The sequence below is a fragment of the Urocampus carinirostris genome, chromosome 8, assembly GCF_059441175.1.
Source record: "Urocampus carinirostris isolate Australia breed hairy pipefish chromosome 8, RoL_Ucar_1.0, whole genome shotgun sequence".
In the NCBI taxonomy this organism is placed as follows: Eukaryota; Metazoa; Chordata; class Actinopteri; order Syngnathiformes; family Syngnathidae; genus Urocampus; species Urocampus carinirostris.
This window is the reverse complement of record NC_142356.1, coordinates 26,408,544-26,435,393: the sequence shown is the minus strand read 5'-3', so window position 1 is coordinate 26,435,393 and position 26,850 is coordinate 26,408,544. Positions and strand designations below refer to the sequence as shown.

The window sequence follows — 26,850 nt, the reverse complement described above, 5'->3', positions numbered from 1 at the left end:
CCTGTAGTCAGGTTTCAGTGGCTTCAATTAGGTTCTCTAGACCACTGCTTCTCAACTGACCTAACAAATATATTCCAATATGATCATGTAAATAAATAAGTCATCTTGAATTTTCAACAGAAAAATAAAAAACAAAAAATATTTGCATTTTTTTAAAAAACAGAAATTTCATAACCGGACATTGTAAAGTCCTTGATACAGCGACCAAGCCCTTGTACAATCCAACAGCCTTCATCCTATAAAAGCCGGGCAGTATAGAAACGATGTGTTAATGGCCAGCTGAGAAAAATCAAATAAGCAGAGATCAATGCTCATCATTTGGTTCTCGGACAGGTAAGTAGTCATCCAATATGGTGGCCGCTTCAATAATCACGCGACCCTCGAAATCAAGCTTTTTTGAAGTGGCGCCCCGATCACCCAAGTGGTCAAGGAATTCTATTTTAGCATGAGTGGACTAAATATATTTCAAATACAAAATAATAATAGCAAATTTCTGTCATTCACTCAACTGAAATCGTTTTTTTTTTAATTGGCTTGACATAGAATAAAGTGCAAACATCTCTTTACAAAACCACTTTCTTCAAGGAAAAGTAACTTACAGTGAAAAAAAATACATGATACTTGGAATAAACCACAATCGTAAATCAAAATAATCAGGAGGCCATGGAAAACCCTCTTTCAGGCCTGATTTGGCCCGCGGTCCTTGGCTTTGACAAATGTGAGTTAGTGCAAAACGTTAGTGTTTGGTGATACCATTTTCATGAATTGAACATTCCTCAAACTTCCAGCAGGACTTTGACAATAATACATTGCTAATTTGGTTATTTTTAGTGTTGGCTACTTTGAACTAAAAACGTTTTCTTTATTCCTTTCCGTTTTCTTGGGTGGAAGTGGGGAAGAGCAAACCACTGCGATAAGTGAAGAAGGTGGTTACATCACAAACAAAAATTTTGGGCTACGTTTTTGCATAAATAAACTAGGGTGTGTGGGCTTTATAATTTACACAAACACGCTTTCAAAAAACAGTGTAAATCTTAACACACAGTCACGGCGGAAAAATCGCTAAGCTACGAAGCTATGCTAGGCACTTTGTGAAGGCACAAACACACACAGTGACGCTCATCTGTCAGAAACCAGTCAGCGTTTTCTGCTTGTTGTCTTTTCAGACTGCAGAGTTGAAAGAAGGTGCCAAAACGTTTTTTTGTTGTTTTTTTCTTACGGAGGGCATCACGTCCTCTAAAAAGGTGCGTAGATCTTTTGATATCACAGTGCAATTCAAAAGGGTCCTCAACATTTTATGTCCCACAACATTTAAAGACCTTGGACACAGTCGGTCTACAGATTCACAGAAAAGGCAAATACGGCCAAAACCAAACACAAAAGTCTTTCACAACCCACGAGATGTTTGCGTCATTAGGCTTGAACCAACCTTACAGTAATGAAGGTCAAATGCTCACACGTGTTTAACAGTGTTGCACGTTTCATCATTTTTCTATAACAAGATGCTGAAAGGCAAAGACGCATATTTAACTTTCCCAAATACATCAACTTATTTGCCTTTCTGTGCACTTTCCTGTTTCCTGCGATAAATTGCTGGTGTATAAACAGTGCATCAAAGCCCAATTTCGCCAACATTTTGTGTGTGTGGGTGTGTCAGACGGACTGTCAAACGTTAAAGCTTTTACTCAAGAGTTAATGCAGCTCTGAAGCTTTAACTCAACAGTTTGAGCAACTTCAAAGCCTTAGCCACAAAAACTCACGCTTCATAACAATGGAGGACCAATCCAGCCATATTGATAAGTTGATCCTGCTTTTGATATTGGACACCTGCAAAGGAGATTGCCAGCTAGTTTTTTGAGTTTAATACCTCACTGTTGTTCGTTATTTGGACTAGTATGAACGGTTTATGTCATTGGCACTCACCACAAATAATGTTGATGTTCTTTGATATCCACACCCTTTATGGTGGATCTGTTTTTGTAACCTAGGAGATTTGATAATAATAAAGCACTCTCAGGGGGGCTTTTAGAACAGCTTGGGATTTCTCATGTGAGGTTTGCGTTTGCCTTGCAAGTTCAAATTCCATCGATTTCTTCTCTCCTTATTTTGAGTGTCTACTAAACTAATCAACTTTAAACAAAGTAGAAATAAATGAAGACATATATACCATATCAATATATGAACACAAATAAATCATGTAATACTTAAGCATATGACATAAAGGCAATTTAATTCTAATTAAGCATTTTGCCATTTATAAGTTTCTGTATTTGTTTGGCATTTATTTTGTAATTTAATTTGACATGTATTTTGTCACAATAAAATGTTAAATGAGGGGGCGGGGGCACTATTCTCAACCGTATGGTTGCCCTGGTGCTGTCTAGAAATATAGCGCTCACATTTCAAGGGACACAGCCCTCATTTGCGTTTTCTTTCCTCACAGTAGTAAATATGAGCTAGTCTTTGTAATTTCCATATTGAATTGATCCAAAAACGCATGATGTAAAAATAAAACCCTAGGAATAACTGAAAACTGTTCATGTAAAAATGGCCAGGTGTGCAGGGGCAGAGCACCGTTTGGTGTTCTACAGTCAAAGGCGCCAAATTCCCGACGAGGTTGGCACTAGATGTGCTTGTGGCTTAAAATGTACAGTAGGAAATGGACACAAATTAGTTATTTTGTATGTCTGTTTAAGCCTGAGTCTTAAAATCGCATGCGGCTTTTACGAAGACAAAATTGAGTGTCGTTCTTTTGTTCACTTTTAATCAGGTGCATTCTGTAAACGTTATATATTGTAAATAACCAAATAAATGACAAAATGCATAAATAAATTGCACGTATGCAATACATATAGGTATTATGTGATGTATCCATGTGTTAAGTTATTTATATGGCATAAATTTATAGGTTTTTATTTATTTGTTTATTTCTACATGTCAGGATTGGTCCTCCATACATAACTAACTGTGACAGTCCATATATATATATATATATATATATATATATATATATGGAAAAAAACATTATTTGCCCTCTAAGAGTGTTTTTAACATCTCTTCAAAAGGTGCACTACATTTTTATCTGGAGGGCCACAAGGGCTGAAACAGGCATTTTTAGGGGGGTGTAGGTAGGGTGGTGTAAAAATGGGGATGCATGCTGGTGTTTCAGTCAAAATAAAAGGAGATCAAAAAAAAAGTAAAATTGGCAGCATGTGCAAAGTTTTGGTGTGTTTTTTTCTCTCTTTGGTAGCTTTGGATCGAGTAAGGTGCAGCTTTTTTAACATGTGACAATTAGGAGGAGTGGGTATTTATAGAGCTTAGGGGGGTGGGTGTAGCTGATCCGACATCAGGAGTCAACATGTTTTTCACCAAAAAAAAGAAAGGACAAAAAGACAACAACTTTTCAAATTGGGCACGGCAAATAAACTAGTTGATTTAGAATTTTAAATGGTAAAATATTTGTTTTTTCCTTGAATAAAAAAACTTACTGTAACATTTTTTCCTTCCCGAATCTGAATGTACCATCTTATTTTTTTTTTTACTCAAGAAAAATATCAAATCATCAGATTAGTAAAAAGACCAAATAATATCGTAAGATGACGACTTTTTTCAATGAAAAAAATAAATCGTAATTTGATATCATTACGATTTAAAACATTTAGCTCCAATGGAATTATTAAGTACAGTACACACGGTGCAGTCAAGTAGGGGTGCTGGAAAATATTTGGGAGGAAGCCTACTTTATGAGACCCCCACGGATCCTAAAAACCCCAACGGGGACCACTACAAGCGTCTAAAGAACAGTGCAATGTCTATTTATAGGCACAATAGGGCAGAGTACAGCACACAGTGGGAAAAGGGGCAATACAGTATTTTACAAGAGCAGCATCCACTCAACAGGGAGACTTGGAGGTTGAAGTTAAGAGCGCCACCTTACGGAGGGGTTCCTTGTGCTGGTTGGAACCCCCGCTGGCCGCCAAGATCCTTTGCACGAAGTCTTTGGTCCGCCCAGCAACTAGAGGACCTACGGTTGCAACGCATAGCTTTTTACATCTGGCCAGCAACTTTTTTCTTTTCAACGATGCACTTTATATACTGAAAGATTCCTGTGCTTGATTAAGGAAATCCCCTTTGTGTTGAGTTAAAAATGTCCCCAAAATTATTATTTATTTTGATTTTATTTTTCCTAGTTGGTTCTGCAGCACTTTTGCATCCCTTGAAAATGTTACTTTTGTATTGTTGTTGACCATTTAATGCCAATTTTGTTTGTAATGATGCGATGTTCAATAAAAAGCGCAATAAATTTATGCCAAAAAATAATATGGACATAATCTAAAAAAATAAGATTCGTCCGCTTTATGGATATTCTACAAACACTATGTTAATACTATCATTTTTAGCCAAACTGAGGTAAAACAAACGTATTGCCTTGAGTTCCCCTCTAAGGGTTGGTGAGGGAGCTACAGTACATTTTACTCTCGATTTTGTACAGATAATTATAGTATTGGTATAGTTTTTTTTTTTGCATGTGTTTTTACATTTTACTTCATGCACTTCATGTTTTACACTTCGTAAAATATGCAGAAAAACAATATTCTGAAAATGAAGATGTATAAGAGAAATAACCAGGGTTTATTTTACGAGAATCAAATTACATTATCCCAAACTGAAGTCTAAATCCAACATATTTTAAGTTTTTTTTTTAAAATTTCTTGTCATAAGCTGGAATACGAAAACCAAATGTTTACTAAGATGCAAAAAATGTTTTTTAAAAACATTTTAATTAACATTATATCGGTCATATTTAGCCCAACAAAGATTGATTGGTTATGACTTTAACTGTAAATGAGGGTAGTAAATAAGAGAAAGTCATGACCTTAAAGGTGTGGGTGATTTTGACATAGAAAATAATTTCTAGATTTGATTTTTTTCTGTCTGCACCAGCCCCTTAAACATTATGAACCATTTTTGCAAATGTTTTGCTATTCAGACATTTATTAGAATGATACGTTTTAAATACAGGAGATTAAAACACATTTGACCTAATAATGACAAAACAATTGCACACGCGATGCTAGCTGCCAAAGGCTGGCAGCCGCTTAGGCTAGGTGCCAAGTCCATGCAGGCAAATGCGGAAAACAAAACAATAATATTTTTTTACTATTCCATCCTTAATAAAAACAAACGAATTACTATAGATCCCAAAAATATATTGGTATATGGCCTATGCCTGAAACCTTAAAATAAAAATCATCAAGTGTGTGCGTGTGTGTGTGTTTTAGTTAACTGGGTTCTGCGGATTAGTAAATGTGTTTTTCTCACCGTCGGACTGAGCAAGGATATCCTCCAAACGGCACGTCATTCCTCTTTCGTCAGCATCCTCTTCTTCGCCGCTTTCCACCTTCTGCCGGATCAGCTCCTTGATGCGCAGAAGTGACCCCAAAAGGTTCTCTTTGAGCAAAATAAAAAATTAAATTGAAAAGTTGAGAAAGCATGCATTACCAGTTAAAAGGTACATTGTGTAATATTTGACCACAAATTGGCACTGTATTGTCTAATGCCAGTGTTTGAAATAACGTCTGCTCGGATGCCCAGGGCGTGCATCTTTTACGCCGGGCGTACAACTTACGCAACATCTCTACCTGGGTGGCTGACAACCTTTTAAAGGGAAAAAAAAATATATATATATATATATATATATATATATTATTTTTTTTTTCAAATGAAACGTTTCCTTTATTCCGATTTTAAAATCTCTGTTCGGTTTGGAAATTTTGGTTCGTTTGGCAATTTGCCTACTCGGCAGCCAATCAGAAGCCCGCATCGAAAAACTTCGTGCTTCCGGACTTTCTTGAGCGTTATAAGGTCGTGCATTTGCATATCATTTTCCAAAGTAGACGCACAGAAAACACAAGAAAAATGGATAAGTGGTTTGGAATCAAGCCAAAACCTCAGCCCAGAAGATTCAAAAGAAGCTAACAAAATTTATGGCGCTACAAAACGTAAACGTACATCAAAAGCATCGTGGAAAGAGGAAGTCACGTGGCTTGTAGCAGACGACACAACACAAACATAGCATGAATGAAGATGAGTAAATACAGGTACATACTGATGGCAGATGGAAAACAGCGATGTCATATATATGCAATGAATGTTACAAGTACATTTATAACAAACTTAATTTTAAAGCGTTGTTCTGTTATATATTCTGATTATCTATCCTCAATGCTTTGCAACATTGTTTTTTTTTGCGATAAGTCGTCCTATTGTGTTTCAAGTTGTAAAAAATGGGGCAGACAAATTTATGGCTGAGCAGGCAACTTTTCAGAGTTGTTATAAATATTTATAAAAATTAACAGTGGTTTAATGGTTCACGTATTTTTGCCTATTATATTAATCAATTTTTTATTTTGTTTTTAACTAAATTAAGTTTTTTTGTAACACTAAGAGTCACTAAATATTACACACTGTCCCTTTAAAAAATGGAAAAAAGTTGTGAAAAATGAGGTCAGATTTTTATGTCAACAAAACACCTGATTTTAACAAAAAAGGTTACATTTTGGAGAGGAAGAGGGAAATTTTCATATGAGACTAAGATGATTTGTATGTAAGAAATGATCAGAATATATGTGATATAATGTAGTTAGATGTTCATCTGAAAGTTTTGACATTAAAAAATGTAAAATATAATAAGAGGTAAAGAAGTCTGTTTTAGAAGGAAAGGTATTTTAAGTGGAAACTGTTATATTTTTTTAAACGAATAATAACAGAACAAGCATAAATTGCATTAAAAATCTGAAAAGTAATTGAGATGGATAAATAATAGTGATTTTTTTTTCGAAATACAAAAAGTTTCATGATGATTAGGTAGTTGGAATCCAATTAAAATTACATGAATGTTTTTCATAGTCACAAATACAAATATTTCCATTCATTCAAGTAATTACAAAACACATTGTAAACCAAAGATTATGTATTTATAACAAAAAAATGTATTATATTAAAGGTATTACAATAATTGAGTCATTTAAAGGCAATAACTTTCATAATAGGCTTTCAGAGGCAAAATAACAGAATCTTACAAGTATAAAGTAGTGATAGTTGTAAGTTATAATTTTTTTTATAATAAAGCAAAGTTTATACTTTCGTTAATGGAAAAAAAATAATCAACGACTAATTATGTAACAGAAGCCTTGAAAATGTGTGCGGAGTTCCAAGTAAGTTTATAGAGCCATTAAGTCCTTGGCAGGGTCAACAGAAATGAGTGGAATGTTGTTGGGGGCGAGGATGGGTGAGGACTAAAAACAAAAATATTACAAGGATTTTAAGGATAAGTGTAGGCTTCAATGATGTCATACTGCATAGAAACGCTATACAGAAACTCACGGGTGCAAACTAAAGATTAAAAGGAAATTAAAAGCCGTAATAGTACGGCTTTTCTTGAAGTAGTAGAAGCTAACAAAATGAGAATTTAAAGCCAAGTCTTCATATGCAGCTAGATCTTATTTGGGGGTTTATATTAGATACATCAACAAGGGTTTCTTTTTGAAGAAAGCTTTGATGAAAGGTTGGGTGTTTTCCTTTAGGGTTAGAATTCAAGGTTGGTGTTTTAGGTCCATGGCCTTAAAGTAAACTTATAAACTTCAACTCAGGGTAAGGGGTTCAGGTCCGTGTCACAGTTTTAAATTAAGTGTTCAAACATGTGTCAAAAAAGTGTCCAAATTCACTTCCTGTGAGGTTGTTGTACCATGATGTCCATACGCTGTATGTGGTTTTGTCATTTCTTGCTCTTTCACAGTAGGTGGGTGCAATGTGAAAAGGGATTGAAGGTTAAAAGTCAGGCTGTTAAATTCATTTTATACAGGTAAATTTAACCAATTCAGGAAACACATTAAACAATTCCCCACTTCAGTAAAATCTGAGTAAAAGATGAAATACTTTCTGAATGTCTACAGCTTCAAAATTACAGTTACATTGTAAATAGAAATAAAAATATATTGTTTTACAGACCATATTCCTGGTTGAGGCCCCACAGTTTAATTTTGTTGGCCTCATGCTGCGCTTTCTTCTTCAGACGGCACGCCCTGTAGTCACAAGAAGAAAGGTTAGAGCAGGGGTCGGCAACCTATGACTAGCGTGCCACTGCTAATTATAATTATTTTTTTTAAATGCAAATTTTTACCAAAATTTTAGACATTTTCAGTTGTGTGCCGTGTTGTTTAGAGGCTTTACCGTAGCCCCTAAAAAACACGGCGCGCAAGTGCTACGTGTGTCTGCGCAGCCCCCCGCAGAGATCCGTGTTTTAACCCAGCCACAGAAACACTGGCGTGCGATAAATGAATGAATCATGACATATATTGTGATCATTTCTTACATACAAATCATCTTGGTCTCATATGAAAATTTCCCTTGTGCATCTCACGTCAAGTGCTAAATGTCATTACGAGACAAAACATGAACATGAATTCAAGCATGAGCCCGACAAGGCGGAGACGTTAAAACGCAAACAAACACGGACCATGAAAACATTTTCACCGCTAAAACCACAAGTTATCAAATTGCTCACTGCATAGCAAAGCACGGAAAACCATTTACTGATGGCGAATATATTAAAGAAGAGCACGTGTGTGTGTGTGTGTGAATGCATGTTGCGTGCGTGCTGCTGTTCAGTGGCTATTTCTGTTACACTTATTTTCAAGTAGCCTTCTACCTTGCTGCTGTGATTTCAAGATTTGATATTTTCTTCAATAAGATTTCATTGATGAATGGTATCGTAGCTGTCCATATAGCTTGTTTTTTTATTGTAGTTCATTGTTGATGAATAAAATGAAAAGTGAATAGGTAGCAATTTCAAAAGGAACACAAAAGTGAAATGTGAAAATTTAATGAAAAACTAGGGGGAAGAAGATTTACGGAATGATGAGGAAATAGAAGAAGCTGGAAGACCCCACAAAACAGAAGAGAGGAAAAAAAGGGGGAGATAGAAGGCAGAAATAAATGGAGGGGGCAAAGACAGAAAAAAAGAGAAAGTAGAGGATTGAGAAGATATAGAAGACATCAACAAGTCAACAAGTATAGTTTACTGGATGAAGAGGACAGTTTTCTGAAATACTTATTTTCCTCGCATCAGCTTTATCTTCAGCCACATCTTTACGATATGTGAGCAAAAGCCACAATGAGTGTTGACTGCGTTTTGTGCAAGTTCTTTTATAAGAAAGCTTTTAATTTTCAATGTGCTCTGGAAGACACATTACTGCTTGTCATTCTTACATTAATAAAGTGTCACGAAAACGCTGTGTAAACTGAGCCTTTTCCCCAACGTTCCCACCCCCGCACACATGAACTCCACATGACCTACCTTCATCCGGTCTGCTTTCCCTCCGGTCATTCCGTCTGCCTTAGTCAGAGTGACTTTGTGAAAAGTTCCATCCCGTGGAGACTGTTTCGTTTGCATAAAGGTTGATTTTATCATACAGTGGTACCTCTTTATACAAGCACCTCACAATAATTTTGATATGAGTTATTTTGCTCACTATACAAAGGAAAATCAAGTTCAAGAGCAGTCCCAGAGGCTACCACCAGAGATTGCTTGATACTGCTCACCGCCATCTGGTCGGTCTAGTTTGCGCATTGTGGCTCCCAGCATAAGGACCCCTGATTCCACGCATTTGGTTATACCTGTGGAGTACCTGTATACCGCGGCAAAATAGTTTTGATCGCATCTCTTATCACATTTTATAGCATCTCCTTTTTGTGACCTTAGCCATGAGTTCCAGAAAGGTAAACGATGGGGTGACTGAGAAAAAGTAACTCAGGAGGTAGAGCGCTCCTTGTAGAGCGCTCGTCTTGGGATCAAGAGGTAGCACGTTCGATTCCCTGTCCCTCCGTGTTATATGTCGAAGTGTCCTTGGGCAAGACACTGAATCCCTTATGCCCCCGATAAGTAGGTAGTTGCCTTGCATGGCTGACGCTGCTATCGGTGTGTGAACGGGTGAGTGTGAAGCACATTGTAAAGGGCTTTGGAAGGTCTTCATTGACTTGAAAAGTGCTTATATAAATGCAGACCATTGACATTTACATGTAGAACTTTGATCATTTTGAGAGGTTGGGAACTGGTCAAATGTTTTTTCAATTATTTCACACCAGAAAAATAGCTTGTTAAAAGACTAATTAGAGCTACCAGCACGATGTTGGAACAAATGAAGCTCATATGTATTAGGAGACAGGGTGGAAATGGTATGTGATTTTGAAACCCCCAAAATATTTTTTCAAAGTTTGGTTCCCAGATAGCGTGTAAGAGTACCTGGACGCCAGCTTGTTCTTTTCCTTACGTGACCTGGCCCTGGCAAGGGCAGGCAAGTCGTTGACGGGGCCCATGCTGTCGATGGCAGCATTCAACTTCTGCAGCTGCTCCCCAATATTATGCAGCTTCTGCGGGTTGGGGGTCAGATCGCTGGCGTCGGTCTTGCGAGCCTTGCGCCGTCCCTTCTTGCCTGAGAGCAGAAAGCGAGAACAGCCATGCAAGGCAAACGGTAAAATGTTGATAAGTGAAGTGTGAATTGACACTATATATTACACACGATATTCATTAACATGGCTTCAGAGAACATTCTACGGCTATGGCATTGATTGATCTTGTAGAATATAAAACACATGAAATAGACCACAAGCTGTATTCCAATGGCATTTCAAAGATTTGAGAAAAGCTTTTGATACAATAAATCACAATATACTACTTCAACAGCGACAGCAATATGAATAAGAGGAATTGCTCATCACAGGGTAAAATCACATCCCTGAATTAGATCTCAATAAGAATACAAGTCTTATGAGAAGTAGCTGTGGAGTCCCTCAAGGGTTTGTGTAGGGACCATTATTGGTTTCATGATATATAAATAACTTAAATGTATTTTACTTGCGCCTTCTGCTTTACTGATGTTATTTCAAGTTTTAATATTTTCTGCAACAAGAAATCGTTGGTGAATGGCACTTGTTTTTTTCTCATCTCATTAGCTACACCGCTTATCCTCAGTAGGGTCGCGGGGGGGCTGGAGCCCATCCCAGCCATCTCCGGGCAGTGGACATCTCCTGAACTGGTTGCCAGCCAATCGCAGGGCAAACAGGGACAGACAACTCATTCGCTCATTCACACCTAGGGACAATTTGGACCGACCAATTCACCTGAAATGCATGTTTTTGGAATGTGGGAGGAAACCGGAGTACCCGGAGGAAACCCACGCAAGCACGGGGAGAACATACAAACTCCGCACAGGAAGTCTGGAGCTGGATTTGAACCCACAACAGGTTCCCATGACATGAACTGTGCCGCACAAGCGCTAACCACTGCGCCGCCGTGCTGCCACTTGTTTTTTTTATTGTAATTCATTGTGAATGAAGAATGGTTGATTCTGGTTAATTCTTGTGGCAAAAAGTTTAAGTCATGGATGGCGACAGGCCTTTCCACTTGTTATTCACATTCCTTTTTTTAGTTGATTGATGAATGAGAATAATGGAAGATAAATTGGTCAGTAATACCAGTGTTTTTCCAACCAGTGTGCCAGGGCACACTAGTGTGCCGTGAGACCTTGTCTAGTGTGCCGCTGGAATTTGCTCAATTTTATCTTTCCAAGAAATCAGGCCATTATTCAATATTTTTGCAATCTTCAGACAGGGAACTGTAATAGTCATCCATATCAGTAGATGGCAGTTGATTTTTGTATACTTTTTATGTACTAAATATCTGCTCTTGAGGTTGCACAGTACATTTAACAACTTAATTTGTTCAACAAAGCGGTTTAAGATTGCTCTGTAAAAAATAAAAACATAAAGCACATCATTCTTTTTTATTTTAAGTATTATTTTCTTCTTTTCATATCCTAATTATCTGCTTATGAGGTAGTACAGTGAAATATTTGACATAACTTAATTTTCAAACATTTTCTACGGACGTTGTCCCTCTGAACTTTTTTATAAATAAAAAAAGTACCTTGGTTCAAAAAGGGTTGAAAAACACTGAGTTATACTTTTAAAATGTATATCCATGTAGTATATTTGGACTGGTGTAAAATTCCAGCTCTGTTGGAAATTAAAAAAATGTTGTGCGAGTCATTAATCTTGGTGTGGCACACTGATTTACAAGGAAATTTGAAAGAGGCACTCTACACCAAAAAGGTTGCTGACCCCTGGTATAGATGATGACCATTAAAATGTCCCTCATTTCCATGAAAAAAAAAAACCCTCTACGTATTAAGGATATACAAATAAGAATAATATATCAAGAGTTTCTTTGGGTTGTATATGTTATATGAGTCACTCGCACTACTATTATAAGTTTAAAGTGTAATTTATTTATTTTTAATTTTCCTTTGAGGGGTAAAGTTCTGTTTTCTTGTTATGATTTTGAATAGGTTTTCCCTGCAAGGAAAAAAGAAAGAGGGGTAAGCACTTAAAAGCGTTGGCTTCAGCCTACTCCCAATGGGCACATGTTTAAGTATTATTATATTGTACAGCTTAAGGAAAGTTACAATTTTAAAGACTTTTCAATGCTTCTTGAAATCAAATTTGAGACCAAGTTGACAATCAAAAAAAAAAACTCAAATATTTCTTGCACACAATAGATTTTGCCACATACACATTACATGGCACAGCTTTTAACCATGCCAAAAATGTTAGTAGTTCATCCACATTAAATGTACACTATACCATGGTCCAAAGTAAACGTCTCGGTCCGAGGTTGTGTATTGCGGGTAGACCTAAGACATGCGTCTGCACTGAAAAGCCTGACTGAAACCACATCACCATTTTGATTAGTTTCATAATGGTAGTCAAGCTATGCTAAATCGGTGAGTTATTAAAAAAGACAATTGTGTTACTTAATCTTTTTAGTTCAAACAAATATACATCTTATTATTGTGCTCACATTTTAAGACTTCCCAAAATTGGATTTAAGACACTTTAATGCTTTTTTTGTGTGTCCTGTTCCTAAAGAAAAAGCCAATCAAACAGTATACAGTATGCTGTGCATGCGTTGTATTGACCTTGTCGTCGGTACAAAGTGCTGGGCAGTGTGCTCGAGCTCCACGAGAGCGACCAATCGCCTCCCCCTTCACACATTTTCTTCATGGCTACGGAATCCCGGGAGCGTCGGTACTCCCAGAAGCAACGCCGTTTAGAAGGACGCTCGCCCAGTGGCCTCGAAGGCTCTGCCTCCACCTCTGCAAGTCAACACACATGCAAAACAGAATTTCAAGCATTCCCACCAATAGTAAGGATTTACATTTGACTTTCAAGTCATGGGTAGTGTTTCAAACCAAGGTTAGAAGTTGGATTCATTTGGCCTGTTCGTCTCGGATTTGGTTTTGAGGCAAAGCTGAGCATTATTAACGAGGAACGAAAAATGTTTTGGCAGTAAGAAAGTATAACATATAAGAGACTAGCAATTGAATAAATTCTTGGATTGAGCTCTGCCTTCTAAACAGGACATTCATATAACCACATTTGTAACCTTACTCATGTTACTATATTATACAAGCACCACACATACACCCACACACACAGATCATTTTTGATTTAATGCGACGTCTGGCCCCATCTGCAGATAATGACATTGTCTGAACTCTCCTTGCCCTTTAAGCTAGTTTTGTTCAGTGTTACAAACATGCCCCTATGCATAAACAGTGACACACACTAAAAAAATAGCCAGAGTGCACCATTAAACATGAATAAAAACAATATATTTTACTTTGTGGTATAGGAAATTACGTGGTATTCAGAATTATGGTATATAATTTATCATATTATAATCACGCATATTAGTATTTGTGTGTTCACATTTGACTCATGTTTATGACGAGATATCCTCGGTGGGTCTTTTGGAAGAAAACATCAATTAATGCCAAGAGAGTCTGTTTTCATTAAAGCCATCATTTTTCAATGTGCCTTTCCATAATCAAACGTTAGATATTCAACAACTATCATTATGGTATTCATCTGAAGGGTTTTGTGATTTGCTAACAACTCAAAACTACAGCAAAAATACTCAAGGCTAAAGAAAGACTCGGTCACGGCTTATCTTGCAAGCGCCACATGATCAAACAAAGCAAACAGTTAGTTCTATAGCTCACTTGCCTATTCCAACTTCTATTCAGCTTGTGGATCTATCTAAATCTAAATATCTAAATAAATATAAATAAATCTAAATAAATGCATCTAAATAAATCTAAATAAATCTAAATAAATGCATCTAAATAAATGCAAAACATGTCGCAACAAAAACAACACGCAGTAGAGCTCCTAATGCTAGCAAGCTCTATTACATGTTAAAAGCAGACCAAACACAAAAACTTCCCTCAGGACCATAATTTACTCTCATCTCATCTCATCAGCCGTACTGCTTATCCTCATTAGGGTCGCGGGGGGGCTGGAGCCTATCCCAGCCATCTCCGGGCAGTGGGCAGGGGACACCCTGAACTGGTTGCCAGCCAATCGCAGGGCACACAGGGACAGACAACTCATTCGCTCATTCACACCTAGGGACAATTTGGACCAGCCAATTCACCTGACATGCATGTTTTTGGAACGTGGGAGGAAACCGGAGTGCCCGGAGAAAACCCACGCAAGCACGGGGAGAACATACAAACTCCGCACAGGAAGTCTGGAGCTGGATTTGAACCCACGACAGGTTCCCATGACATGAACTGTGCCGCACAAGCGCTAACCAATTTACTCGCATAGTGGATTGCTGTGGATTGTAGGCCACAGAGAGGTTGAAGATAAAATGCTAAAACATGTTTGCCACATATTTTCTCACTTGACAACTGCCATGCAGAAGTTATTTAAAAGGACACTGAATAATTCAGTGGAAGCTAGTTGGGTACTGCTTATCATTAATTTCAGCAAGCGACAATTAATTGAAATTTCTTTATCGTCATTGACATCAACGGGGTGAAACATTGCACGGAACGAGATTAGACATGGCACTCCAGGGTAATCGTGTAATAAATACTTTGAAAAGAAAGATAAGATAAAACACTGTCAGGATAAATAGGCAGAAATATTTACAAAGCAGTGCTTACAGACTGGCCTTGATGTATTTAGAACATATATTATGCACTTAAAATGGGTCAGAAAAGCCTGCAGTTAGATTCTTTTTGTACACACCTTTGTGAAAAAGTTACCAATAATATTCAATGATTTGTTTAATGGGTTACCCCCCTTTTTTTTTGGACAGAAAAAAAGAATCACAAGGGTTGGCCAGTTTTTTTTAGACTGGGTGATAAATGTTTCAGCATTGGGCTTGAAATTTAAAGATTCCAGTTTGCAAATCAAAGTTCAAAGTACAGTTGATTTTTAATATGTAGCTATGTATTATGGTTTGAAATAACAGGTGGACGCCTTGAATGTTAATGGGCAGAACAAATGCGCTGGACTTGTTTTTGATGCAGTTCTGGGAAGTGACTCCAGCAAAGCGGTATAAATTCCATATTGTCCGCGAAGACCACAGCTTTGGTGACTGTTTCACATCCGTGCCTGCGCTCTTGGCCATGAAAGATATACAATGTGGTTTGAGGTCTAGCGTGGACACAGCACAAGTTGCTTTTCAGAGACAGAAAGAAAAAAAACGTACCGCATTCTGTTTCAGAAGAGCTTGAGAGTTCTGCCACTGTCTCCTCATCTCCTTCATCTTCATCTTCTTCCTCCTCATCATCATCTTCTCCAACATCGTCAACATTTTCGTCTAGTTTTTGGTCTTTGTCCTCCTGCATTTGCTCTGTATCTTCCTGCTCTTGCTGCTGCGCTTTCTCCTGCACATTGTGAGAATTATCCGGCTCTCCTCCCCCACTCAGGGAGTAGTTATGCTCCTCACTGCAGTGCTCCAGGAGCAAATCCGATGCCAGCGCGTCTTTTTGGTGGTCATCCTCCTGTGTCACCTGAAGTGAAATTAGTTCCAAACTCAGCAAATTTATGTCTTTCAAGTTGTTTGCACTGTCACATTTCAGGTAGAGTGTCTTGAAAGAGAGAGCCCTCAAAAAAAAAAAAAAACACACCCAACTTTACATGACTGCCTCAGAAATGGTACATACTGTACATACATTCTAGATTCATAATAAGCACAGTAAATTGGCCCAAAATCCCCAAAATTCATCCTCTCACTGGTATATATTGTAAGACTTTGGTAGCTGTTTGTGATAGGAAAATGAAAAAAATTGTGGTTAATAAACAAAACACATTAGAAAACATTTGTTTACACTTGCTGTAGCAATAACCAAAATTAATAATAATTTCAGACAAACTATTGAAGGAAACATTAAACCTAATTGCTGGCACTTCTTCCTCACCTTTGATTTGTAAATCTCCACAGTGTTTTCCTTCTCTGCACCTCCGTCTTGTCTACGTCCTGTGGGTATGGAATCATCTTTGGTCACCCTGTCAGCCAGCTTGTCTTCCTCGCGGCTCCGTCCCCAACGGGCCATGAGCACAGCGTCTTCAGAACTGACGCCCAGACCTAGTTTGGTGTACCGGGCCATCTCATCCAGAGCAGACACATCCCACCGTTCAGCGTGTAGATCCTCACACTGGCCACCATCGTCTACCAAGTCACTCAGCAGCTCAAAAGGCCGTTTGAGGGGAGACGCTGGTGAGCCCAGCATGAGAAGAATGCTCTGGACCCGGGTATAAAAGCATGAATTTAAATTATTTCAAAGCAGGGGTAGGATGTTACATAAGGGATTCAAGGCAACATATTGATTTATTTCCAATGTTTTATATTAAGATTAGAATCTGGGTAAATTGGACTAATCACCTGGTCGTATTCCGTCCTGCCCCCTTGAGGTGACATGGCCATTGGGTAGGGACTAAGGAGAGCCCGATGGCCCCCATAGGCCTCGCCAAAAGCAGGCTCCATGCCATTCATTCCCGGCTGAAAGGAACCACACACACACATGAAAAGATGAAGGCCACGTCCAGTGAGAAAAGCCAGGGAGAGCCACGCGTTGACACAATTTTACCTGAGGCATGCCAAAGTTCTTGGATGTGCAGGGTCAGATTGTAGTCACAAAAATCTGTTCTGGTCACTTAGACTGCATAAAACAAACAATATACATGTAACATTCATAGAAGGCATTTTCCAGTGAGCCAATCCTGTACACAGTAAAAACGGTTACAGTAAACAGTTCGGAAAAGCATTTATACTCGAATATCACATGCACTCAATTTGAGCAAAGAAAAACACCCTAGTTTATGTCCATCATTCCCGATATGAAAGCAGCTTTTAATAGATTGTATGTAACATTTGTGAGTACTGTTAAAGAGATTACGATATCTCCAGATTACTGACGCACAACCTCTAATGTTGACCCGGTGCGGCTAAAATTCACATTCAGGGCTTAAAAAGCTTGGTTGTCATGGTAACACAAAACCAAATTCTGACCTGGCATAAGTCTCCAACGTTATTACTGAAACCTTATTACTCCTGGATGCACATTATAGCATATTTGTGCTTTGACATTAAAAGTATTTTCTAGCAGAAATGTGGTTGGGTAGTATTGTGTCAAATCTAAATGCCAAACAAAGTTGCAATGTTTTGGATACACATAAGCAAGAAGATCTGAGCCAAAAAAGCTTGTTATGAATTTGTAATGGGTCTAATAAACAGGTTTACCAATTTCCATGTTGCTATGTGACACTAGATCTTGGCTTAGATTTTTATTTCATAACCATTGTTGTTATAGCTTGCTGTAGTACACAATTCCCTTGATAATATTGAGTGATTTGAATTCAAATTATTTTCTTACCTCAAAATTGCAGTAGAGGCGGTCAAAGGTTGAGCATCCTTCACATGACGCCTTATAGCTCACTGGAAAAGAAAAACAAAGAGACAGAAACAGGAAGTTAAAGACGGGTTCACCAAATGGCAAGAACAAAACACTTAGGAACTGCATTAATTTAGAGCAATGGTTACCAAACTTTTGCAGGCTGGCGCCCTCCCTTGGTTCCCCGGTGTATTCCTAGCGTGTATTTTTAGCTAATCACAGCATTGGTTATTTCTTTGTGCTCTTGCTAACTTTATTTGTACGGCGCGAAGGTCGCAAATGCTGTTTTGATGGAGGTTTGTTTACCGCTCAGTCCTTTTGTAGATGCACCTTTTTTGTCTTTTACTTGTAATCATTTTTACATGCCGTGATCATTTTTAAGGTGCTCGTAAAAATTACTTGTGTTTCCTCTGGACCTAGCGACGACACGAAAGTAAATTCTGCAACGGGTGTTGTCTTCCATGTCCGCTTCGTCAAAACCAAAATAGGTCCAAACTAGTGATGTACCGCCCTTCTTCGGTGCAAGCTTCGTTTCCTTCTCATTTGTTGACTCTGGGACTATGTTTACAGAGTCCGCCATGACACTCAATGAGCTCACACGGTGGGTGTGGCATAGTGTGATGCTTGCAAACTTTGAATCGCGTTTTTTGGCTTATGCTATCATTAAAACTTGCCTCTGATTGGTCCGCGCTTTTAAAACGCTAACATTAACAATTGTGGTTGGCCAAAACTCCATCCCTCACTACAAAACCTTGAAAAAAACGCAATGCTTTGCGGTTTCACAACCGCACTACGTTCAAACTTCAGACTGCCGCCACCCTACTGCCCCCTTCTTCCTCACCGCCCCCCCCAATTTTTTTCACCACTCCCAGGGGGGCAGTATTGCCCACTTTGGGAACCACTGATTTAGAGACCCTGACCTGCAAACAGCAGGTGAAAAGAGCCTTATATTTTGATAATATTTTCAAATATTATGGTTTAACCTATCATTTAAAGTAATCGTCAGATTATCAAAAATTGGGGGATGACAAGTGGAGTGTTGGATATATTAGAGAGTAAGCTTTTAGTCTCAAGACCAACATGTACTGTAGCAGGATTTTCAATAAACTTTTGTTACTAATATAATATTATAAGGATTGAATAAAAAGGTGGAGCATGTTTTTACAAATTACAGTATTTTTGTTCCAGAAAGATCACAAACTTTGATTTGATAATTTGTAAATGAATACATCGAGTCTCTACTTGCTTGACAACAAGCTACAGAATATAACATGGATGTCCTGCAAAAAGCGTTCCCTTTTAACATTGCCTCCCTGGATCTACCTCGTGTGTTGTGCCCCAACAATCAGATAGCGGAAGCTCTCTAAAAAGTGAGATTTCCCCGCAATGAAAGTGGTGTAGGAAAGAGTGTAATACAGAAAGACTGAGAAATACAAGTGGAAATAAAATCCATATCTACAAACATGGTAAGTAGCCCTACCGCTCACTACCTGTCAACAATCTGCAAAAAAAAGCTGCTCCCACTTGATCCATTTGGGCAAACAACACCGCAATGCTTGCTCTCGCGCCAAAGAATGAGGAAATGAGGGCGGGCAGGGCAGCAGTGATAGTGCCTTGTTTGCACGCCCTGTGGTAAAGCCACATTTGGCAAACGATGACGGCCAACTGCCGACACAAACAACCAAGATGTGCGAAGCAGGAGTTGGCAAAATACGAGGATTGGGCAACAATTGATCCATTACATTTTTGATCCAGAACACTACACCCTTATGTTCAAAAGACTCTTGGAATACAGTAATACTTTATATGCTACATTTATTAAGGTCAGTTATATTCACATAAAAAGGCAGTTTGGGAAATAATACTGCATTTGGGCATTTGAATTGCCATTATAAACGGTTTTGTGAAGAAGAAATTCTACTCACTGGTAATTAATTGAAACATAAGAAACAAAACCTTCTCCTATTTTTTTAAGAGAAACACTTCACTATGGCTATCCCTTGCCAAGAATCAAGTGCCCCATATAGGTGGGAAAATAGCAAGAGCCATCTGATCAATTTTCCAAGGCAGTTTAATGGATGAAAACAACTAAAGCCTGCACAATTGTGTGCTGATTGCTTAACATTAGTGTTGTTCAAACAAATTAGGTTATAACAACCGAGGCGATCTCAAAGTCTATCATTCCAACATTACTACCAAAATCCGGTTACAAGACAAAAAACTGGTGGGATGCTAACCAAACTCAAATTATATCTAAAAATGTTGATAATCCGAAAATGAAAAGTAGCCACTATCAAATAGAAATGTGGAGGTTTTTATACTTCATTAATTGTACTTCAACAATAACCAAACGACATGTAAATAGATGTTATCCAGGGGGTACAAAACAGACATCCATTTTAGTAGGATGAGTAAATAACTAAATGTTTAATTGCTGCAGCCCTAGGTTTGAGCAATGTGGTAAGTCAGCTCAGCTCACACAGCATGCTGTGCTCTCAAGTTATTTATTATTTTCTTTATCAATACAATCTGACAGGACACCAGATCTTTACAGGCCACACTCTAACTTAGATTTTTTTTTTCAGGGGTTTTTGTACACAACATTTAGGTGCTCTACTTTGGTTTAAAAAACAACATTAACCACGGTTCCTAAAGCTTGGTTAAATTAAAGACTTTTTCAATGACTTTTGAAATCAAATTTAAGCCCAAATTGGAAAAAAAAACAATTGAAACAAACAAAATCATCATTATTGGCAATTTAAAAAAAGGTTGATTTTAATTTATTTTAAATCACATTTTGGATCAGTAAAAAAACTTCCATCTGAAAAACACTAAAGGATGTACAGTGTATCTATCTATCTATCTATCTATCTATCTATCTGGTAAATCATGGATCCTGAGTCAAAACTGGCAAATACTTACTAATTCAATATAACTTCTGCTAAGCATTTTTAACTTGAAGGATGAGAAAAGACTGTTACCAAAGCTTTTAGTTCAAACAAATATCTTATTAATGTGTTCTCATTTTTAAGACTTTCGAAAATTGGATTTAATGCCAAATAAGGACCTTATTCTTAGAATAGTGAATTTAATGCCTTTTAAGACTTTTCAAGGATCTGAGGGAACCATGTGAACATTCCAGGAAATTCTGAGAAGTTCCAGGGTAAAAAGGAAGAATTCATGGTTGATATCACACAGAATGACCTACTGGAGGTACACACAATGCCTTTCGCTTACTGACATCGTCTGGGGTGATGTGATTGTAAGATTCTCTAAAGGCAGCAGACTGGTCAATCTAGGAGGCATTGGGAAGAAGCTTGCCTTTTACTATGTGAACATTCACCAATGAGCAAAAGATGCAAACGACTTCTCAACAAGATCTCAAAGACTAAGATAATCTACTCTATCATTTGGATTCCAATGTTGCTTATGTAACAACACTTCTGAAAAGACAAACGTGCAACATTTACACAACAGCAACACGGACTTCTCAAACAAAACACTGCTCTGTTATTTTCCTCGACACCATCTAAGTAGGCAATAATTTACCTCCTTTCTATTCCCAGAATACAGTCGATATATCAGTGCGCTCCTATTAATAAAAATTCATTGTTCTGAAATACTAACTTGGGGCTACTATCTACTTCACTGCTGTCATCTAATTACAGGAGTAAAATTATATAAATTACAAAACCATCGACATGAATTGTGATACAATAAAAATACGTTGCATTTATTAAACAAAATGTAGCTGTACAAGGCAGACATTTTTGTTTACTATCATCTAATGTCTCACGTTCAATACCATTTTTGTAACAGCCCGACTATAAGAACCAAAATCTGTCAAGTGCTGTGGAAGCTAAACAACGGGAGAAGTTTCCTGTTGTGATTTTAAATTTGCAGCTGACGGTTGATAATTAGTGTGAGCGCCTGACCATCTGTTGTATGTGAAGCAAATTATGTATTAAAGTATTCATTACTTTTCTTTACTGTAGGCTTAATAAAGCAATTGACTTTACAAGGGTGTCTATGCTGGAGCACTTGCGGAAGCATTACAATATTTTATAAAAGGAAGTGATGGGTTATGCCTATTAGCAGTGGCGGTTCTACACTAAATTACTCCCTGGGAGACATCACCTCCAAGCGACATCAAATCACATTTAGGGCTCAAAAGGTTCAGTGGGTGGTTGTCAAGGTAATGCAATGCTAAATCCTGTGCTCTGTTGTCAACTGGTCCCCACACAATAATATAACTAACCATCCAGTCCTGCTGGATGTCCATCTAAGATTCTCTATATGTCATTAAAAGCTCTTACACGACAGTTTATGTAATACAATGTTAAATACAAAATCCAAGCAGGGCTGAAGTCTTGTTGGATGCATACAGTATAGGATGCAAAAAAAAAGCCAAGTAGACATATCTGTTTCCAACAACAAGCAGATGAAACAACTTAACGTTGAAAGTTTTTTCCCCCCCAAGTGAAAAAAGGTCAAAGTCATGGCTTGATTCTTGAAACAAAACTGTTTCATCCATTTGTGTGTGACTCTCCCCTCAATGCAGTGAGTAATACTTACAGATCCCAAAATAGAAGGCTATTTTGGGAATTACTTGTAAATTAGACGATGAAATCAATAGTGGTGAATAATAAAATGTTTGTTGTCACAAGTTTCAAACTCTATCGTAAAATATTTGTAATAACAATGAAACAGCAACATCTCAGTTCTCTTGACTTGTCAAATGTGGACAAATGCAGACTACAGCATAAATCCTTGAACCATTAGACGACAATTTACACTTCCATACATGAATTAAGCAATTATTAATGTTGTGTTATTAAGGAATATTTCTTAGGTGAGACTTTTTTACAGTCCAAGTCATTGAGGTCCATCGGACGATAAAAATAATTTAGCAGCACAGGGTCTCTTGAAAAACAAATAAAATACATTTTAAGTAAAGGAACCTTGTTGACATGTGGTTAAGGGTTATTTCTAAAGAGAAAGTAAAAGGAAGGAGTGAAAAGAAATAAGATGTTGGAAAAAAGAGAAGCAGCCTTCCTTATTCCACCCCTCTGCAAAAAAGACTGATATTTTGAAAGAATACATTTAAATCCAAATGTAATAGTTTCTTTATTATTGAATTTATTCATTGATTCATTTCTGAACCACTTATCTTCACTAGGGTCGGAGCCCATTCCAGTTGACATAAAGCAGTTGTCATTTAATTATTGGGAAAATTAATTGCAGATTTGTGTTTGTTAAACAGTTATTGAAAACCATAAAAACTGGTATTGCCCACCATCTTATGTACCGATACCTCATTTAAAAAAGGCCACTACCTTCATCGACAACTGGCACTAGAACATCTAGAAAGTATGCCTAATGAATAAACACACACTCATTTAGACCAGGGATGCCCAACCACCAGGCTCGGGTGATTCGGTACCAGGCCACACTGAAAGAAAAAAACCATACGGTCTATACTTATTGGTTGGATTTTTCAACACTAACTAAAATCAGTGTGGCTCAAGTTGGAAGGTAGGGTCCCCACCAGAGGAAGATATAGCAAGGAACGGATCAACCCAAATATCTGCACTTTGGTGTTAAATATCGCCAATCACCATGGAGAAAATCAATTTCATCCCTGGCTACAATGATTATACCAGACATGTCTTTAAATAAAAGAGTAAACAATGTATGAATGATGGATTACTGCAGTTCAAAGATACATGTAATTGTTAAGACAAGGAGCACGAGGAGACCAGACAACTCAACCCAACTTTTCGCTAGGGTCGATTTATTTCGGGAGTTTTTATGATAACTTGAACTGCAGCTTGGCATGACATTTTTACTATTGATGACAACCAAAGGGTACTGCAGTGAGTTGACGCAATTGACCACGTCATAAGACGTTGGTGTGAAGTTACGAGGTTGCGATAACACAGTGCATTTACATTTAATATTATTGTTGTTATTATTAATTTGGGTTTTATTATCCATCGATCTATTATCTTCCGCTGATCTGAGTTTGGGCCGCAGGGGCAGCAGTCTCAGCAGGGAAGCCCAGACCTTCCTATCTCCAACCACCTTGACCAGGTCATCCAATAAGACCCCGAGGCGTTCCCGGACCAGCTTAGAGACATGGTCTCTAGAGCGTGTCCTGGGTCATGCCCGAGGCCTCCCACCAGAGAAACATGCCCGGAACACCTCCAGTGGGAGGCATTTTTACCATATGCCTGAGCCACCTCAGCTGGTTCTTCTAAATGTGGAGGAGCAGGTCTAAATTCAATCTCTCTCAGATGAAAGTGCTACTTACACCATCTTTAGGGGAGAGATCAGCCCCCTGCGGAGGAAACTCATATCAACCACTTGTATCCAGGATCTTGCTCTTTTAGTCGTGACCATAGGTAAGAAAGGAACAAAGGAAAGTTCAGCTCTTTCTTCACCGGGAGGGACAGGTACAGGTTCCGCATAACGGCAGATGTTCATTCTTATTATCATAGATATTATTAAATAAAAGTATAAATATATTTATGCACAGGGGCACAGTAGTTAGCTCGTGTGCCGCACAGTTATGAGGTCATGAGATCGAACCTCCTGTGTGGAGTTTGCATGTTCTCCCCGTGATTGCGTGGGTTTCCTCCAGGCACACCGGTTTCCTCGCACATTCCAAAAACATGCATGTCAGGTTAATTGGCCAGTCTGAATTGTCCCTAGGTGTGAATGAGCAAGCGAATTGTCTGTCCCTGTGTGCCCTGCGATTGGCTGGCAACCAGTTCAGGGTGTCCCCTGCCCACTGCCGTAAGATAGCTGGGATGGGCTCCAGCACCCCCGCGACCCTACTGAGGATAAGCGGTGCAGATAATGGATGGATGGACTCAATATTGTCCATGGGCCGTGAAAATACAGTCAAGCATTAAACTGTTCCATGGTACAGAAAAGGTTGGGGACCCCTGATTTACAGTAGGTGACTACAAGCATCAAGAAGAAGGATGCCTCTCGTCTCAATAAACTGGCTAGGAAAGCGAGCTCTGTTGTGGGCAAAGAGCTGGACAGCCTAACAACAGTAGCTGAGAGACGGGCACTGGAAAAGCTGCGGTCAATCATGGACAATTCATCGCATCCACTACACAGCATTATCTCCAGACAGAAGAGCAGTTTCAGCGACAGACTGCTGTCACCGTCTTGTACTACGGACAGACTGAAGAGATCTTTTCTTCCTCATGCCATGAGGCTCTTTAACTCTACCCGGCAGAGTAAAAGCCCACATTAAACCACCCCACCTACATTGCATATTACCGAATTTCATTGCAATATGTATTCTGTGTAGCACTATTTAGTTACTCTATATAACACGCTACAGTGGGCATTTGCACGTCACACTGGGTATTTGTATATTGTATTCTTTTTGCTTTATTATTGTATTGTTCTCAGCTCAGGGATGCTGCTGGAAATGTGAATTTCCCTTCGGGGATGAATAAAGTATCTATCTATCTACAACACACCTCTTTGTATGCCCTTGAGAGCTTCGGTTCTCCTAGACCAGTGGTGCGGTTCACGGCCACCCTCTCCTCCCCAAATCATCTCCAAAAATAAAGCAGCAGTTGCAACGCAGCTAATGGGTCACGACGGCTCCGTGTGCCCGCGTAGCTGGAACCTTAAGGGCAGCAGAGCTGGAGAACGATAATAGCCCGATCCCGAGAAGGTGTTATCTTGTCCGCCGATGGGTCCAGATGGCGGAAGGGAACAGACAGTACACCGTCCTCAGTTCCAAATGCAAGCGTACAATCCTTACTGCAGTTTTCACATCACCCAGCACACACAGTGGCTAAAGCTGGCAGACAATAAAAAAATTGGACTCGCAACTGGCAGTGCCACCGGATGTTCCACATGAATTGTTAATACGGCCCATTTTGTGCACGCCTTCCGTGGCACATATTAGGTTTTAGGTTGGCATCAAACAGCCGTATAAGAAATTTCAAAATACAGACCGACTAATTTCAACGTGCCAACCTGGCAACGAGGCCCGGCGAACGAACACAAACCCAGCTACTTATTAGCCATTAGACCCCCCCCCCAACGACGCCTTCCTAAAAATAACGAACAAAAAGCAATGGTGATAGGTTGAGACACTTTTCTGAACACAATTTAAACTTTTGAGAAGCACTTGCTGGCAACTTTTAAATAAATAATAAACGCGTAACCTGCCTTGTAAACGCATATAAACCGCTAGTCTAAAACCCTTTTTCTAACATATGATGATTATAACGTTTATGTCCGTTTTATTTAAACTGCTTAATGTGCAAGTTAATACTTGATATTAAAGAAAAAGCCTAAAAATACTGTTTGTTTAGCTGATGATGGGGGTGTGCGCGGTCCGACGAGGTGGGTATTTATTTACCTCGCAGTGTTCTTATGCGTGCTCCTCGCCAAAGTGAAGGAAGTCTCCTCCGGAACCCGGATAAGAAACAAAAATGTCCGCCTTGGCTGCAGCCCTTTGCAGCTTTTGGGGGACGGGAGCGGGAAAATTCTACCGCGAGACGGCGGAGAATGAGTAGGCCGGCCCCCGCATTCACTGCTCAGTCGGGAAGTACCGCTCCAAGCCCGAAGGAAGGTAGTTATTTGACGCCGAGCTTTGACTCGCTGTACGGCGGACCAACTGGAAACAGAGGACGGACGTGTGGCTGGTGGATACCCCCTACATCGTAATTCTCGTCTTGTCTCCCCGGCTTCGATTGGTAGGGGCGGGTGACAGGGGGCGGGAGAGCTGTGCACCCCCGTGGCCTCACGACATGGTGCCGTCCGGATATACGGCTGACGTGACTGAATCGGAAATCGCCGGTACTTCACTCTCCGTTCAACATCTAACACTTTTTCATCTTTAGACAAGTGTTTCCCCTCACGTAAAGCTTTGGCGGAAATAAAGAGCAAAGACAGAATGTCACACTTTACAAAATCACAGGGCTCTTATTGCTATTGTGCAGGAGCAAGCATGGTGAAATTGTGAATGTGTTTAACTGTTGATAAAAGTCTCGATACAAAT

At 38.9% G+C, this 26,850-nt stretch overlaps 1 protein-coding gene across 4 annotated transcripts; it reads right to left on the bottom strand.

Moving 5' to 3' along the window:
- Positions 1-499: 499 nt before the first annotated feature.
- LOC148361459 (uncharacterized) lies at positions 500-26,591 on the bottom strand. 4 transcript variants are annotated; one of them, XM_088342143.1, is made up of 11 exons: positions 26,209-26,591; positions 17,793-17,854; positions 17,007-17,078; positions 16,802-16,918; positions 16,338-16,661; positions 15,626-15,929; positions 13,038-13,214; positions 10,304-10,493; positions 8,011-8,084; positions 5,323-5,451; positions 500-4,024 (listed from the first exon to the last, which is right to left on the bottom strand). In XM_088342143.1, the coding sequence occupies exons 3-11, from the start codon at positions 17,013-17,015 to the stop codon at positions 3,894-3,896; spliced, it is 1,455 nt and encodes a 484-aa protein (XP_088198269.1). In that variant the 5' UTR covers positions 17,016-17,078; positions 17,793-17,854; positions 26,209-26,591; the 3' UTR covers positions 500-3,893. The 4 variants fall into 4 exon arrangements, with proteins under 4 accessions (XP_088198269.1, XP_088198273.1, XP_088198270.1 ...); XM_088342147.1 differs by lacking the exon at positions 26,209-26,591 and adding an exon at positions 26,151-26,175; XM_088342144.1 differs by lacking the exon at positions 26,209-26,591 and adding an exon at positions 19,291-19,370.
- Between the last annotated feature and the right edge of the window lie 259 nt (positions 26,592-26,850).